Here is a 15,865-nt window from a genome sequence, read left to right as displayed (position 1 = left end):
TTTTTTTTTTTTTTTTTTTTTTTTTTTTTTTTTTTTTTTTTTTTTTTTTTTTTTGATAACGAAGCACACTTTCCGTGGAGGAAGAATGAAAGAATACAAGTCCACAAAAAGAGGGATTTCTTCTTGGTCCAATAAGCAAAATGAGACAGAGAAAATAATTTTACAAAAAGAATTAGCCATCAACGCCTAAAGAAAAACATAGAATCCAGCTAGAGTCCGAACATCCTTGTTGTCCCACTCTACCTCTCTAAAAAAAAGTACTATTATTTCTCTCTCCCCACCGCCCCATAAGAAATCCTAAACATCGGCATGCCATATGAATCTTCCCATCTCTTGGAACAGTAGTAGATGAGTGTAATCCCTCTGACAAGCAAACTGAGAGTCGAACCTCAAGTAACACCAAACAGCCCGAGCGAAGTCCTTAGTATTTCAAAGAATATGAATCAAGTCTTCTTCTGCTCTCCGACAAAGATTTTTCCTGATAGGTCCCTTGAGAGAGATAGAAACCACATGGATGATGCATCGATCCCATTTGTTTCCTTCAGGCTCATAATCATAATAAAACTCGACTCTTTCTCTGACCTTCCAAAATTCTCCATCTCTATTGTCATCCCTCCAAAGAACTAATTCTCTGTCCTTGATATAGTATAGAGTTAAATCTCACTTAAATTGTACAAATAAATAGTGTAAATCACAATAGATAAATATAAAACCACAGCTTTTTAATATTTGAGAAACAAATAAATAAATATAACATCAACCTTTTGAGATCTAAATTTCTCTAAACTTGTGTATATTTTCCCCATAACTCAATACGTGGGGGCTGCATCAGCACTATGATTCAGAAATGGACCAACTCGAAGGATGAGGAACCAAAACCGCGTGCCAGCCTCATGCTAAGTTCAATCTGAGCCGTTTACTTGTTTCCATCCAGGTTCATTTCTATCTTACTGTTTATTTATTTCATTTGCATACAAATTTTTTTAATGCTTTTCTTTTTCTTTACCACTCTCATTCTCTGCCCTTTTTGTTGAACAATATATAAAAATTGACATCATGATTACTTTTAATTGTTAAAAACTACTAAAACATTTTTTTTTCTTTTTAAAATGGAGTCGAGAGTACTTTAAAAAGTATATATTTTTTGGATTTATTGGATAAAATTCTGGATCAACTCAAACATATCTTATAAAATATTTTAAGATATCCCGCGTATAATCTAGTTCCATTCTACTTATATACATTATTTTTTAATATTTTTGTCATAAACATCTCTTTTAATATTATTTTTTTATTTCATAAAATTCTCTTTTGAAGATTAAAAAAATACCTCAATATTTCATATTATTTAATACTTCAGATTATATACATTATTTTTTATATGTATTTTAATTACTTTCTTATTTTATAAACTCTTTTTAGATACCTCAATATTTCATACTATATAATTATATACATTTAAAAATGTATGGCAATCAATATTCATGAATTATGCATATATTTAAATAATGAATAAAAAAATATATTGGGTTCAATATTCATAGATTATGCATATATTTAAATAATTTTAAAGCCTATTGTTTTTATTTTACTAATTTTTAAATGAAATGAGGAATAAATTTTTAAAGAAATTTTCACTTTTAATCTATCATTTTTTCTATTGGACTTTGTGAAAAGTAAATAATTTTAATCTGTCATTTTTTTGGTGGAAAGTAAATAATTTTAAATGCCAAATTTTATAAAAAGTTGCTCGTTTTAGCCTCAACTGTTTGAAAATTTTATTCTAAAATGAGATTTTTCTAATTTATTTATGTCTAATTGTATCATGCATAAATAAGTCTCTTTCAAAGTAAATTTTTTTGTAGTAGTTTTTTCATTGAAGTAAAAAAAAAAATTTTGGTGGTATTTTATTTTTGTTTTTCCAACTCGTGGAATGATTATGAATTTTGAATAAATAAAAGCTTTTTAAAAAAATTTGTTTTTTAACCACTCATAGAGAGTTGGTTGGGTTGTAAAAAATTTTGGGTTCATCCTAAGGTTAGAAAATAGTTTTTTATTTAAAAATAATAATAAACAAATAAAACTATTGTTTTTTTTTTTTAATATACATATATAGAATTTTGTTTAGTACAAGCAGAGTACGAAGTTTAAAACCTTAAACTTCGGTGAATACACGATAATAGGTTATGAGAGAAACAAGTTACAATCAAATTCTCATTTAGAAATATCATTAACAATCTCTCCTAGCTATGCACTCTTTAATTTTATATTCTTTTCCCAACTAAATATTTTATATTGTTTTCCCAACTGAAAGATAAGAGACAGATCAACAATTAAGATACATATTCTTTTCTCAACTAAAAGAAATCGTTAATATCATTTTGAGTTTAACTATAAGTTTTGTCTACTCTATATTGTTTATTCTATTTGCCTAGCAGTAAGGGGGAAAAATTATTTTGATTCTGGACATTTGAAATTAAAAGTTACAAGCCTTTCAAAATGCTAAAAACATTTAAAAAAATGTTAATAGAGAAATAACGTGTTAAGATTACTTCAAAATAAAAACCCTGCCTTCAAGTTTTATTTTTAAGTTTTAAATTTCTAATACAATTCCAAATAAATAAATAAAAAAACCCTAATATTTAAAATTATAGATAAATAAATTATTATAAGAAAAAAAAAAGTCTAATTACAATTAGATATTTAAATTTTAATTTTGTGTAAACTTTAAAAATATCTAATACATCTTTGAAATACTTAAATTAATATTTTTCTAAAAAATAATGTATCGATATAAAATTGAATTTGATGTCTAATAAGACTTTTAACCTCTTAACGCTTTGAAATGAGGGTTAATTTTAGACCATACTTAACATATCACCATTAAAATTAAAGATTTATTAGGCAATTTTAAAACTTCAGTAACTAAATTGTTCAAAAAAAAAAAAAAAAGAGTTATAATTTAATCTAATAAAAATAAAAATAAAAATAAAAGTGCAAAACTAAAATGGTAATAAAATAGAGAAGTTAAAAATGAAATGTATCTAATTGATTGTTACCTCATTCGTTAGGTTCCACTTCCATTGCATTACCTTGGGTTTTGATTTTATGCAGAGTACAATTGAGAAGAGATCAGCAAGGAATGAACGGGTATAGAGAGAAGAGGTATGGATGGAAACAAACCAGTGGCACAGCATTGCCTCGATTGCATGCTTTTTGCGTACAAATGTCATAGTTGACACCAATTAGCGTATAGTCAAAGTCACCGATGAGTCCACCTGAGAATTCGTTCCTATATATTATTTACTATAAAACAAAAATAGATAGGAAAATATCAGAAAGGCAAAAATAAGTTCCAATTCATAATTTGTTGCTAGCAGTTTAGTTTACATAGTCCTTGGCGTACAAAGTGCATAATGCATACATTTAATTATACTATCAACAAATTTTCGTAAATTATTTCTATTTCTGAAGTATAATAAGCAATAATTCAAATATTTAACTTTTTTTTTATCAATTTTCAAACAAATTTTTTTGACGAAGTACCCTAGACCTGCCCAAAGCAAAAGCAAATATTTTATGATTAGATAGATTTAGAAGTCTACCATTTGGGTTCGACAAACCTACCATTTGAATAATTGAATTGAGGCCATAAACACGCTCTACGACAAAGGTTATAAATTTTATCAAATAGACTAGATTCTTTAATTTAACTTTGTAGAATGTCTTATACAAATTCTTTATAGTTTTTCCATTTTTCTTATCAATTTCGATCAACAAGACTAAAGATACACTTATAATTCAAGAACTTCCACACGATAAAGAATCAACCCAAGATAAATTTTTGGAACAGATTATCTTTATGATCAAGATTAAGAGTAAAGAAAATTAGTTTGGAGACTCATAATTGAAATCACTACACAAAATACCTTAATCAAGTAAACCAACCACATGAATGACTATTTATAGCTTTAAAAATAAACATGAGAGTAACCCGTGGTGAATTAAAAGGTTGTAACTCTAATGTCCATCAATATCATAATGGTCACTAGCTCATTGAACTAAAAAACATACCATAAACCTTTCTTAAATCCAAAAGTTAATATCATAATGGTCCCTAGCTAATTGAACTAAAAAACATACAATAAACCTTTCTTAAATCCAAAAGTTAATATTCTAATAAGCTAACTTAGAGTTGGTAACCTCCAATAGTAATCGAAAGATAATTTGATATAGTTTGAAGTAGTTTGGCTTTTGTCGTATGAATGTTAGGAAACTATATTTTCATTTCCTAACTAACGTTTATAACCTCTATGAATGTAAACATCGATGTTCATTGTTGAAGAAATTAGCATGAAAGGAAAGAGAAAAACGAGAGAAGGAATGAACTTTTGTTAAAAAGGTAGAAAGATACACTTACGAGAAAAGATTCTTTCACGCTCTAACTCTCGCTCACTCACTTTTATACCTTTTTTATAGCAAGAGATACTTGGGTCCAAGCAAAGAGATTTTTCACTATTCTCTTCATGAATATAAAATATTCTAAATACTTCATTGAAAATCTAACATAAAATATCCTAAATACTTCATCGAAAATCTAACCTTATCTAAAAGATTCTAAAGATGGTTGAGAGGGAGTCACATTGGCTAATTAAAGAGATGATCGTGAGTTTATAGGTAAGGAGTACATCTCCATTAGTATGAGACATTTTGAGAAAACCAAAAGCAAAGCCATGAGAGTCTATGCTCCAAGTGGACAATATCATATTATTGTGGAGAGTCGTAGTTCCTAACATGGTATCAAAGTCATGCTCTTAACTTAGTCATGTTAATAGAACCCTCTAATGTCGAACAAAGAAGTTGTGAGCCTCAAATGTGTAGTAAAAAATGACTCAAGTATCAAACAAATGGTATATTTTGTTCGAGTGTGTACTTTGTTTGAGGGCTCTATAGAAAGGAGTCGAGAATCGATTAAGGGGAAGCTGTTCAAGGGCTCCATAGGCCTCAGGGGAGGCTCTATAGTATACTTTATTCGAGGGAAAAATTATTGGGAGAAAGTCCCAGAACAGCTAATTAAGGTAATTAAGGAGATATTCTTATTACTAAAGGTTATATATACTATCAAATCTCAATAAGAAATTAATCTTATTACTAAAGGTTATATATACTATCAAATCTCAATAAGAAATTAATCTAATTAATCTTGAAGTGTCATCCATTATGAATTTTCTTCCGTGTCAAGTAAGTTTCCTTTGTTTCCCGACGGAAAAGAAGACCTTCCAAAAACCAACGCATTAGCTCAAGGTAAGGACAAAATTCAAAGAGTTATTCTCTCTGTGAATATGGAGTATAGCTTAAGCAGGGTTTGACAATGGAGCTGTCCATTTTAGTGAGATATAATATCTAGAGTATATATTATTTATAGAATATATCTTATATATTATATTTTAATATATTTTATTTTATTCTCAGTATTTAATTATTTTATATTTTCCTCCTTTGTACTTACTTGTATCCTATTTAAAAATAGGATATCAATATCTATGGTGATAATATAGACCTTCTCAATTCTATTTCCATTTCTATTTTTCATTCTTAACACATTCCCATTTTGTCGAAGAGTTGTGCTGGATGTTTGACTCGCATTTAGGGGATGCCTTCCGACCAAATTAAAGTACGTTTTTTCCTGAAATTTTTAATGGAAAAGAAACCTAAGGATATCACAACAGTTCTGAAGACTTCCTAACAACTTCCATTCTTTACACCACCGACCTCGTTGAATAATTATCTCAAATATTTGGAAGTTTTTTTTCCTTTCTGGGAGACATACATGGCTTTAAGTTTGATTTCTTATAAGCCTTTCGTATTTTGTTTCATCTAATCAAAGTTTACTTACAGAAAAAGCTAACCAAGTAAGTCGAACAGCGCAACTGTTCATATAAGGCTTACAACAAATCTTATTTGCCCAAAGATATCATAACGTATAAACTACATAGGCATATTCAGATTCAGTTAATAGTAATCTACAAATGATGGAAAAACATTGAAGAATAACTTAGGCTTCCAAAACTAGACTACTAAGAAACAGTAAGATATCGAATTAATGAAAAGAACGTCTCTAAAATTTGACAAAAATAAGAAAACGGCATGCGTATAAGAAACAGGATTTTGTAAACTTTTTTTTTTTTTTCTTTTATGAGATTTTTAGGAAACTATTTTGAATAAGACACTTTAGAGAATATTACCACCAATGCATCCCTAAATGCACGTAACAATCTGTAATGATCTTAAGCAGAAACGATTCGATTATTGAATGTATAAGATTTAATGGTAAGAAATATATCTTTCACAAGAAATTCACTTACTCCAAAGTATACAATTCATTATAATGCACGAAAACGGAAGAATTTAGGAAGCACGACATTCAGAGAAGCATATGTATGCCAGATGGCTAATTAAGAAAATCAATGCGCTAGTTGAACTTAATAGAAGGTAATAGAAGTAGAAGTATAACGGAGGAAAAATCGTCAAAATACTTACCTAAAAATACTGTTCAGGTAGCAACGCTGACACGGGATCTTCTTCAAAGCTCACCGTGGAAGCAGATTTGAACTCGTAAATAACATGTAATGCAGCAACTCATCAAAGTCTGAATTAAAAATAAGCGATAGAGATTCAGTTTATCGTCGGATCGTGTGTAAAATAGGAAAAAATATAAATAGAAGAATCAAAATGATTGACTATAAAAGGCCTAATGTGATAAGATTGATGAACATGATGTATATATCTTCTTTGTTGTTGATAGTTAGGATTTTGAGACTGAATAATCGCGATCATTAGTTTATAGTAAACGACTTGCTCCTCGTTGACTAATTAAACTAGTAATTAGGATTTATGAGACTGAGCGATCAAGATCACTAGTTTAATGATTTTTTTTTTTTTTTTCCATTTCGACTAACAGAAATCTTAAAGCAATTACGATTTGTGCGACAGAGCAATCACGTTCATCAGTTTAGAAAAAAGATTAACCGATCAAAATCCAAAAGTAAATACCATTAATGAGATCAATCTAACATTGAAACATACCTGAGTTTGCAAACAACATAGTGAGGCACCGATAATTCCGAACCCTAATATCAACCTTCTCCTCGTCAGAGCAACTTTAGGAACGCCAAACTTTCGCGCGCAAACCTCTCTGTGTTCCTCCGTTCTTCGCCTTTATATAGAGAAGCAGAAGCTCACTGACATTTTACATAAATACCCTTCATTTACACAACTATTGCTGTAAAGCGAACTGGTGGGCTGGCTTTTGTTGCAAGCAACTCAAATCGGGGGCCCAAAGTTTCGAAAAAGGGCAGACTTGACTTAATAAAATTATTTTTTATTTTATCTATTAAAAAAATACCTTTTAAAAAAAATATTCTTTTTAAGTTTTCTAAAAAAATTTAAAAGAAAAATAATTAATACTTTAATTTTAAAATATCTTTCATATACTCTTAAACTTTTTTAAAAGTAAAAAAAAATAATAATAAATTAAATTAATTTTTTTTTAAAGTTAAAAATACGGTTATTTTACAAATATATCGTTAATACCATACCTAAAAAATACTCATAAACTTTCAAAACATTAATACTCTTCGACTTTAAAAATAAAAAATAAAAAATAAAAATTTAAATATGATATAAGAGGTGTTAGATGGTTTCTGTCCATATATTCATAGTAATAAAATTTCATTACTATTTTTTAAACACCGTAAGAATGGTAAAAAAAAATTAACTGTATATGTATTTTTAAAGTTTTTTTTTTTTTTTTTTTTTTTTGGGTAAAATACGATTTTTATTTTTTATTTTTTTGGTATTTTTATTAGTTAACAGGCATCCCAAATTATTTGATTCTGTTATTTTTTTCTATTCACTTAAAAACATTTTTTTTAAAATACATAAAAATTAATTAAAAAATTCACAAATTTTGTATTTTTTTTATTATAAATTACTCGTACCATATTTAAAAAATACTCATAAACTTTCAAAACATTAATACCTTCCAACTTTAAGAATAAAAAATAAAAATTTAAATATGATTTAAGAAGTGTTAATAGATGGTTTTCGTCCCTATATTTATAGTAATAATTTTTATTTTTAAAATTTCATTAGTATTTTTTAAACCAGATAAAATGGTAAAAAAAAAAATTAACCGTATAAGTTGAAATTTTTGAAAATTTACTAGTATTTTTAGATAAAATATAATTTTCATTTTTTTATTTTTTTTGGTATTTTTATTATTTACCACGCATCCCAAATTAGTTGATTGTCTGTTATTTTTTTCTAATCACTTAAAAACATTTTTTAAAATACATAAAAATTAATTAATTTTTTTTTGTATATATATATATATATATATTCATATTATAAATTACGCTGATAACACCCGCGGAGGTGTTTCTTCCATTTATTCGCTGCTCCTTCCTCTTCATCGCGCGGTAGCGAAGGGTTTCAAAAGAGTAATCTCAGATTCTCAAAAGACTCTTCGCGGATTGGAGCAATTCTCATAATACATGAATAATGTGTACAAACTCCATTGTTGTATAATCAAAACTTGCAAGCAGCATGATCCTCGCTCTCTCCGTAGCCTCCTTCTTTCCTGTGCTGCTGCAGCTCCCGAAAGCTTATCTCATGCTCGCTATGTATTCTCTCGGATTCCTTCTCCAGATACCTTCGCTTACAACACCATCATACGAGCACATTCTCATTTTTTTCCTTCTCATTCTTTGTCCTGTTTCTCTTCTATGCGGTGCAATGGCGTCCCCTGTGATAATTTCACATTCCCATTTGTTCTTAAGGCATGTGCTCGATTGCAAATGGATCTTCACTTGCATTCCCTTATTGTTAAATATGGTTTGGACTCTGATATTTTTGTGCAGAATTCATTGATGAGTGTTTATGGTTGCTGTGGGTCTGTTGAGATTGCAGTCAAGGTGTTTGATGAAATGTCTGAGAGAGATTCTGTTTCTTGGTCTACTATTATTGTTTCTTTTGTTAATAATGGCTATGCATCTGAGGCTTTGGCCTTGTTTAAGGCAATGCAGCTGGAAGATAAAGTAGTTCCTGATGAGGTAACCATGCTCAGTGTGATATCTGCGATCTCGCACTTGGGAGCATTAGAATTGGGTCGTTGGGTTCGGATGTTTATCGACAAGCTTGGCTTGGAAATTTCTGTTGCTTTGGGCACTGCGCTTATTGACATGTTCTCCAGATGTGGCTCCATTGATGAATCAGTTGTAGTATTCGAAGAGATGGCGGTGAGGAACGTGTTGACATGGACCGCGCTGATAAACGGGTTTGCAGTCCACGGGCGCAGTAGGGAGGCTTTGGCAGTGTTCCACAGCATGAGGAATTCAGGGGTGCAGCCAGATTATATAACCTTCTCTAGTGTCTTAGTAGCTTGTAGCCATGGCGGTCTTGTAAAAGAAGGTCGGGATATTTTCGAAACCATTTCGAAGGATTATCAGATGGTTCCTCATCTAGAGAATTATGGCTGCATGGTTGATCTTCTTGGCCGTGCAGGGCTGCTGAATGAAGCTTACGAATTTGTGGAAAGAATGCCAATGAAGCCGAATTCAATCATCTGGAGGACCCTTCTCGGAGCATGTGCGAATCACAACGATCTTGATATAGCTGAGAAGGTGAAGGCGAAGATCTCCGAGCTAAACTCGTCGCACGATGGCGATTTTGTGCTTCTATCCAATGTGTATGGAGCAGCTGGTAGATGGGTAGAGAAGACATCGGTGAGGAGTAGGATGAGAAGCAAAAGAATAGGCAAAGAACCTGGCTGTAGTTTGATTAATATAGACCAAGCGACTCACGAGTTCGTTTCTGGGGACGATTCTCATCCACAGTCCGAGGAGATAACGAAGTTCTTGAGCTCGATTATTGGGGATCTAAGAAACAGCGGTTACACGCCTCGCACGGAAAATGTACTACACGATATTGACGAGGAAGAAAGAGAGCATTCCTTGAGTTATCACAGTGAGAAATTAGCTGTGGCCTTTGCTCTTCTTAGTTTGAAAGATAAAAGGACGATAAGGATCATGAAGAATCTTAGAATTTGTCATGACTGTCATTCGTTTATGAAACATATTTCAGACAAGTATGAGAGGAAGATAATTATTCGGGATCGCAATCGATTTCATCATTTTGATAAAGGGTCATGTTCATGTCGTGATTATTGGTGAAAATTTTCCCTTGAGTTGTTCGCCAATCCTTTAATGGTTATTACAATTTCATGAACTTCAATTATAAATCAGAACCAAGAATCAACATATCACCGAATGGATGGTGATGTTTTCAACGTTGGACAAGTGAATATCATGTAAGAACTTGCTCTTAAGAGAAGGGGAATGATAACGAACTTCAATTATAAATCAACATCAGGAATTGGCATGTCGCCGCATGTGGATGGTAATGTTTTCAGTGGCAGACAAATGAATATCACGTAAGAACTTGTCCTTGAGGGAAGGGAAATGACAACGAACTTCAATTATAAATTAGCACTAGGAATCAGCAACAAATTGCCGAATGGATGATGATGTTTCTCGTGGGAGATAGGTGAGTGAATATCGCGTAAGAACTTGCCCTTGAGAGAAGGAGAACAACAACAACCTTCCATGCCCTTGAGGGAAGGAGAACAACAAACTTCCATTATAAATCGACATGTCGTCGAATGGCTGGTGATATTTCCCGTGGCGGATAGGTGAATGGCGAATAGGTGAATATCACATTGTTCTCAACCTTCCATGCCCTTGAGAGGAGAACAACAAACTTCCATTATAAATCGACATGTCGTCAAATGGCTGGTGATATTTTCCGTGGCGGATCGGTGAATGGCGAATAGGTGAATATCACATAAGAACTTGCCCTTGAAAGAAGGAGCATGTTGCCGAATTGAAAGTCATGTTTCCAGGAGGGCGGACGGGTGAATATCATCACGTAGGAACCTGCCCTGCGCTTGAGAGGAGGGGAACAACAGCTGAAACCCGTCTGAATATCACGTAAGAACCTGCCCTGCTCTGCCCTGCCCTGCCCTTCCCTTGAGAGGAGGGGGAGAAACCACTGATAAAACTATTTCTCATAAGTTGAAAATGATTGTATGAAAAATCCATTATAAAGGTATTCTTACTTTAATGTTGTGATTTGGAACCGATTTGGAACCGATTTGGAATGACCGCAAGGGATCCTAACAAACAGGCTCTTAGAACAGGTAATTTATTTCATACTAACAAACAGGCTCTTAGAACAGGTAATTTATTTCATACTGCATATGAATCCACCCAATAACAATCAAGACAAGCCGAAGATTTAATCAATACTCCAGCAGTGCAATACAGGCTATTATTTTGACGGTGGAGGCAATACACATCACTCTGAAGGGGAAAAAATTCAAACAATTATGGCTCAATTCTGGTATCATTCTGCTAAGATGAGTATCAATGCCCACTTCAAAAAGTGAAGCATTCACGACACTAAAATCTAAATCATTTGATTTGTGCATTGTTTGGAGAAGGAAAAATCTGGCCAATAAAATGAGAACTCTCAATACAAAGAATTACTGGGAAACGGCATGTAAAGAACTATGATTTCTGTATAAAAAAAAAACTATAATTAAGCAAAGGATAGAGATCTACTGTGCTTTGTTTTTGAAGGACAGCCCTTTGGCTGGTTGATGATTGAGCTTTCAATCTATAAAACGTCCCGGGTTCGATGCTGGAAGCTCTTCGTTATGCTTCTATTGAGCTTATCTGTAGAAATCATTAGGAATCACCAATGAACTGCAGCCGATGAATTTCACGATTTGTCTCTCTGCTCATTTTTCCATGACTTTTTTGCAGCTTCGGCTGATGCGTCGTTGGAATCCCCGTCCTTCGGTTTGGAGAAGAAAGGATCCCATTCATGAGGTCCGACTTCCCGCTGCCCATCTTCCAGTAACGCATATTTCCAACTATTTTCCTCGATGAAATTATCGTCGGTGTGTCCTTCAATGATATCCTTCCTCAACTTCGTAACCTTGTCGATAATAGCTTGCACTGAGACATCGAAAGCATCCTTCAAAGTTTCCAACTTCGAGCGCGGATCAGCGTATACCAATATTGGAATCAGATTGATTACCTCCTCCTGCCTTAGTTTCAACTGCCCAGGAGAAATTTGAGCAAGCCTTTCTTCTATGCTAACGTTTCTCTTGCGGATATCATCCTCTGGGATGAATACAGAATATCTTGTGAAATTCTTGGGGAGATGCCAAGTATATTGGGTGTATGCTGACCCTGGATGGAAGAAGACGGGTATGCAACCGGCTAACATAGCATCGAAAGCTGATCTTCTGGTATACGAGTCGCCCTGAGGTTGCAGGCAGAAAACGGAGCTCTGAAACATTTGCATTATACTGCTCGGAGAATGACACTTGCTCTCCCCAAAATCACATTCGAGCAGCTTGCAGACCTTAGATTTCTTACATTGATCAATAATCTGCCCTCTTATTGACTTGGGATTGTCGGGGCGTGGAGCACCTGCGAACGAAAACATCCATTTCCGTTCAAGTTTTCTCATCCGATCCTGCCAATTAAACACATCAGCATCCTTTGCAGGATGGAAATATGTTGGGTATGGAATACCAAAATCATTGGCATTCCATGGACTTGATTCAACAACAAGCATGGACATGTTCTTAGCAGCAGGTAAAAACAGAAGCTTATTTCCCCAATCCGTTTCTTCCTCGGAGAGCCTTCTGAAATCCCACGTTATCCTACCTGCAACAAGGAAATGATCTCGACCACCCATAATGCCCCATTCGGGTCTTTTTTCGAGCCAGTTGACCAAATCAAGTGAAGCTCTATCTCTAGTGGATATGTTATATCCCCAAAGGTATCTCGCGATATCGAATCCAGCATAAAATGGCACAAAAAAAGCAGCAGCAATGGAAGAATCCTTAGTCAAACAATCATATTGCTTCATTCGATTACTGAAAACCACATCGACGGCAAACTGATTTGTGGCATACCACCCTGTATCAGAGAACACTCCTTCCACATTTTCAAGTGGTGGACCAAGCCCAGCGTTAGTTGTGAACTTACACATATTTGTCCAAAGGCTTAGACTCTTACACTCCCTCAGCATATCCTCATTAAAGCTAGAAGGAAGGTCGTGAACAAATATATACCTCCCACCGCATGGATCGCTCTTGTTTTCAACAGTTTTCAATGCCTTAACAAACGAAAATTTCTGAATCTCAGGTTCGGCGGTGGATTTAGGCTGCCGGTCCACAGGCTGAGGAGGCTGAGGAGGCACGCGGATTGATATCACATCGACTTTCGGTGCATCGACGACCTGTGAAGGGGCAAATTTCCGGACTACAGGCAAGTCTACAGGTCCATCTTGGGGGTTTAATTTGATTGATTCATCATCAGATTGACCTCCAAGCACCGCAAAATGGAAGTACAACAATAGGATCCAGAAGAACGCCGACAATAACACAAGAAAACAAAGCCGAGAGTTCTGATTCTTCCCGGCTCCTCGCTCCATATGCTCTGACGGGGCAATCACTAACGGCCGGCGTCTCATAGGATGGAACCACAAAATCCGGCTGACCGCCAGGTCTCCATTTCGCAAGAATCACTCACAAATCCATCTCGAAATCCCAAAATCAACAAGAAAAAACACCAATACCTTGCTCGACTGCGCTTGATGCGAAATAACCGATCGAAATTACTGTCGAACGCAATACAAAAGCAAGAATTAGAAATAGAAACCACAGTATTCAAACTTCGTGACATAAACGTCGGGCAATGCGACCGAATCTAGCGAGATAGAAAGAAGATGCAACACAATAAAACATTGCACTACATGAAATCCCGAAACACAACAAATTATTGGATGCTTTGGTCGGTTACATAACATTTAGAAGCAAAATACAGAAACAAGAACCAAATTGAAAAGGAATCAGAATAGATCTTCAGAGAAGTGCAGCAATGGCGGAAGAAAACGAGATTTAGAGACTTACAGAGTAATCTAGATGATGCTTCCGAGAATTAGGAGTGGAAATTCTCCCCGATTCTCGAGAGCTTTTCTATGAGCTGTGCGAGAGAAAAGGGAACGAATTGGCAACGTAATATAAGAGAAATGGTGACGCCTTGAACCGTGAAGGGAAGGGATCCGCCCACGGTACTGGACTGTTGTCGGTAGTCGCTACGATTGCGCCACGTGTTACTAGTCCACGTGTTCGCCTGTAAAAATTTGATCCCATGCCGGAAATTCCGAAAATAATTTTTTAAAACAAAAATGTCTAAACTTTTTTTTTTTTTTACCTTAATAAATTCTTAAATATTTTATTTTATTTTTAATAAATCTGATAAATTTAAATTTTAAAAGATTAATTAATTTATTCTATATATATTTAAATATTATATTTAATAAAAATATAATAATTCAAGTCTACTGGCCGATAATGTTTATTTTAGCGCTTTATGTCTTGCTATCAACCTTACAGTTTTAAAACTGTCTATTACGAGAAGTTTCTAAACCCTTATTATAAATAACGTTTTGTTTTTCTCTATCGACGTGGAATCTCACAATCCACCTCGACCTCGTCTTAAAAAAGTTAAAATAAAAAATGGGTAAAATTGAAAGTTTGCAAACAAAATTAACCAACAATATAATTTAAATGGAAATATAAATAAATACACGTGGAGTGCAGGGATTGGATATAAAGTTGGATCACCTTCACTCGGTTTGTGGGGTCCACTAGCAGGATTTGACTGGTTTTATTATTTAATTGCTATAAATATTTTTAAGCATTACCATAATGGGGAGAAAAAAGAAATTAACATTTAATTAAAAAAGATTTATATTTTTTATATAGAAAAAATGTGATTTTATGTTGTGGAAAAAATAAATTTAAATGGTTTAGGGTTTTTAAATCCGACGGTAATCCCTCGAAAAAGAGTTCGCCCCAGATTCACTGCTAGCAGATATTGTCCAGTTTGAGCTTTCTCTCTTAAGCTTCCCCTCAAGGCTTTAAAACCCGTCTACTAGGGGAAGATTTCCATACTCTGATGAATAGTGATTTGTTTTCCTCCCCAACTAACGTGGGACATGACAAAGATGTGAGGTGTTGGTTGGAAAATGTGTTTAACATATACCTTTTTAACAAACAAATTTTGTTGTTATTTCAAACAATTTATTTGTCTCTAGTGAAAATATTTAAAGGCTGCATTTAATTTTTTCAAATAATTCATTTGTCTTTAGTTAATATTTAAAGATTTTTTTTTTTCCAAAAATATCATTCCACTTCATTATTCTCAAGTGTAATTAAAAAAATCATAATTTTTTAAAATATATAAATATAATATTTCAAAAGTTGCACGTTGGCCTTTCATAAATATTTCAAAACTACCGTTAAGTTTTTAGAATGTTATAGTGGAATAGTAACTTTTCTTTTATTATTTAGATGCTCCATTTCAACAAAGAAGAGCAGATATAGGGACTCGGGTCAGGGAGGGGGATAAGCAAAGTCTTATCCCTGAGAATCGAATTCTTAACCAACACTACTTTTGAGATTCTTTGGACCCATGACGACCAGTGCTCCTAAGATCATAGAAGCAAGGGACTTTTCACCGGGTGAGCACACTTATTCAAAAATCCTTAAAAGCCTATAAGAATATTGGACAAAAAAAAAAAAAATTAAGATCTAGAAAAACGTGGTGGTAGCTTAAAACTTAAACCCTAAAAATTAGGACTTGAACAGTGTAACAATGATTGGGAATGAAAAACAATACCTCAACATCGTCAAACCATTTTAGGTTATTGTCATACCATT

General features: G+C 33.3%; 2 protein-coding genes and 2 long non-coding RNA genes across 8 annotated transcripts in view; 2 read left to right on the top strand and 2 right to left on the bottom strand.

Annotated features, from left to right (window-relative positions):
* LOC111463843 overlaps positions 1-3,199 on the top strand; it is a 5,989-nt gene extending 2,790 nt beyond the window's left edge. The window contains exons 3-4 of the long non-coding RNA XR_002713932.1: positions 833-934; positions 3,115-3,199. This is a non-coding gene — a long non-coding RNA (uncharacterized LOC111463843). The remainder of the gene's footprint in view (positions 1-832; positions 935-3,114) is intronic.
* On the bottom strand, positions 3,026-7,229 carry LOC111463842. Of its 3 annotated transcripts, none has more exons than XR_002713930.1 (4): positions 7,087-7,229; positions 6,625-6,649; positions 6,541-6,589; positions 3,026-3,306 (listed from the first exon to the last, which is right to left on the bottom strand). It is a non-coding gene; the product is annotated as an uncharacterized LOC111463842 (long non-coding RNA). The 3 variants fall into 3 exon arrangements; XR_002713931.1 differs by having other exon boundaries at positions 3,026-3,292; XR_002713929.1 differs by having other exon boundaries at positions 3,026-3,278; positions 7,087-7,226.
* A 1,208-nt stretch (positions 7,230-8,437) lies between these two features.
* On the top strand, positions 8,438-10,247 carry LOC111463965 (pentatricopeptide repeat-containing protein At4g21065-like). The gene has a single exon (XM_023108007.1). It carries the CDS (start codon positions 8,556-8,558, stop codon positions 10,230-10,232), a length of 1,677 nt encoding a protein of 558 aa, XP_022963775.1. The 5' UTR covers positions 8,438-8,555; the 3' UTR covers positions 10,233-10,247.
* A 239-nt stretch (positions 10,248-10,486) lies between these two features.
* Positions 10,487-14,161, bottom strand: LOC111463964 (xyloglucan galactosyltransferase MUR3-like). Of its 3 annotated transcripts, none has more exons than XR_002713966.1 (3): positions 14,051-14,161; positions 11,682-13,758; positions 10,487-11,272 (listed from the first exon to the last, which is right to left on the bottom strand). XR_002713966.1 is itself a non-coding variant. In XM_023108006.1 (2 exons), exon 2 carries the CDS (start codon positions 13,609-13,611, stop codon positions 11,842-11,844), a length of 1,770 nt encoding a protein of 589 aa, XP_022963774.1. In that variant the 5' UTR covers positions 13,612-13,758; positions 14,051-14,161; the 3' UTR covers positions 11,286-11,841. The 3 variants fall into 3 exon arrangements, 1 of the variants encoding a protein (XP_022963774.1); XR_002713965.1 differs by lacking the exon at positions 10,487-11,272 and adding an exon at positions 11,283-11,420; XM_023108006.1 differs by lacking the exon at positions 10,487-11,272 and having other exon boundaries at positions 11,286-13,758.
* Between the last annotated feature and the right edge of the window lie 1,704 nt (positions 14,162-15,865).

This window comes from Cucurbita moschata, unplaced genomic scaffold (genome assembly GCF_002738365.1).
Source record: "Cucurbita moschata cultivar Rifu unplaced genomic scaffold, Cmos_1.0 Cmo_Scf00029, whole genome shotgun sequence".
NCBI lineage: Eukaryota > Viridiplantae > Streptophyta > Magnoliopsida > Cucurbitales > Cucurbitaceae > Cucurbita > Cucurbita moschata.
This window is presented reverse-complemented; position numbering and strand designations above follow the sequence as displayed.

Excerpts from the sequence above, each read along its gene's own strand:
- LOC111463965 (XM_023108007.1), top strand. The coding sequence starts at position 8,556 with ATGAATAATGTGTACAAACTCCATTGTTGTATAATCAAAACTTGCAAG.
- LOC111463964 (XM_023108006.1), bottom strand. The coding sequence starts at position 13,611 with ATGAGACGCCGGCCGTTAGTGATTGCCCCGTCAGAGCATATGGAGCGA.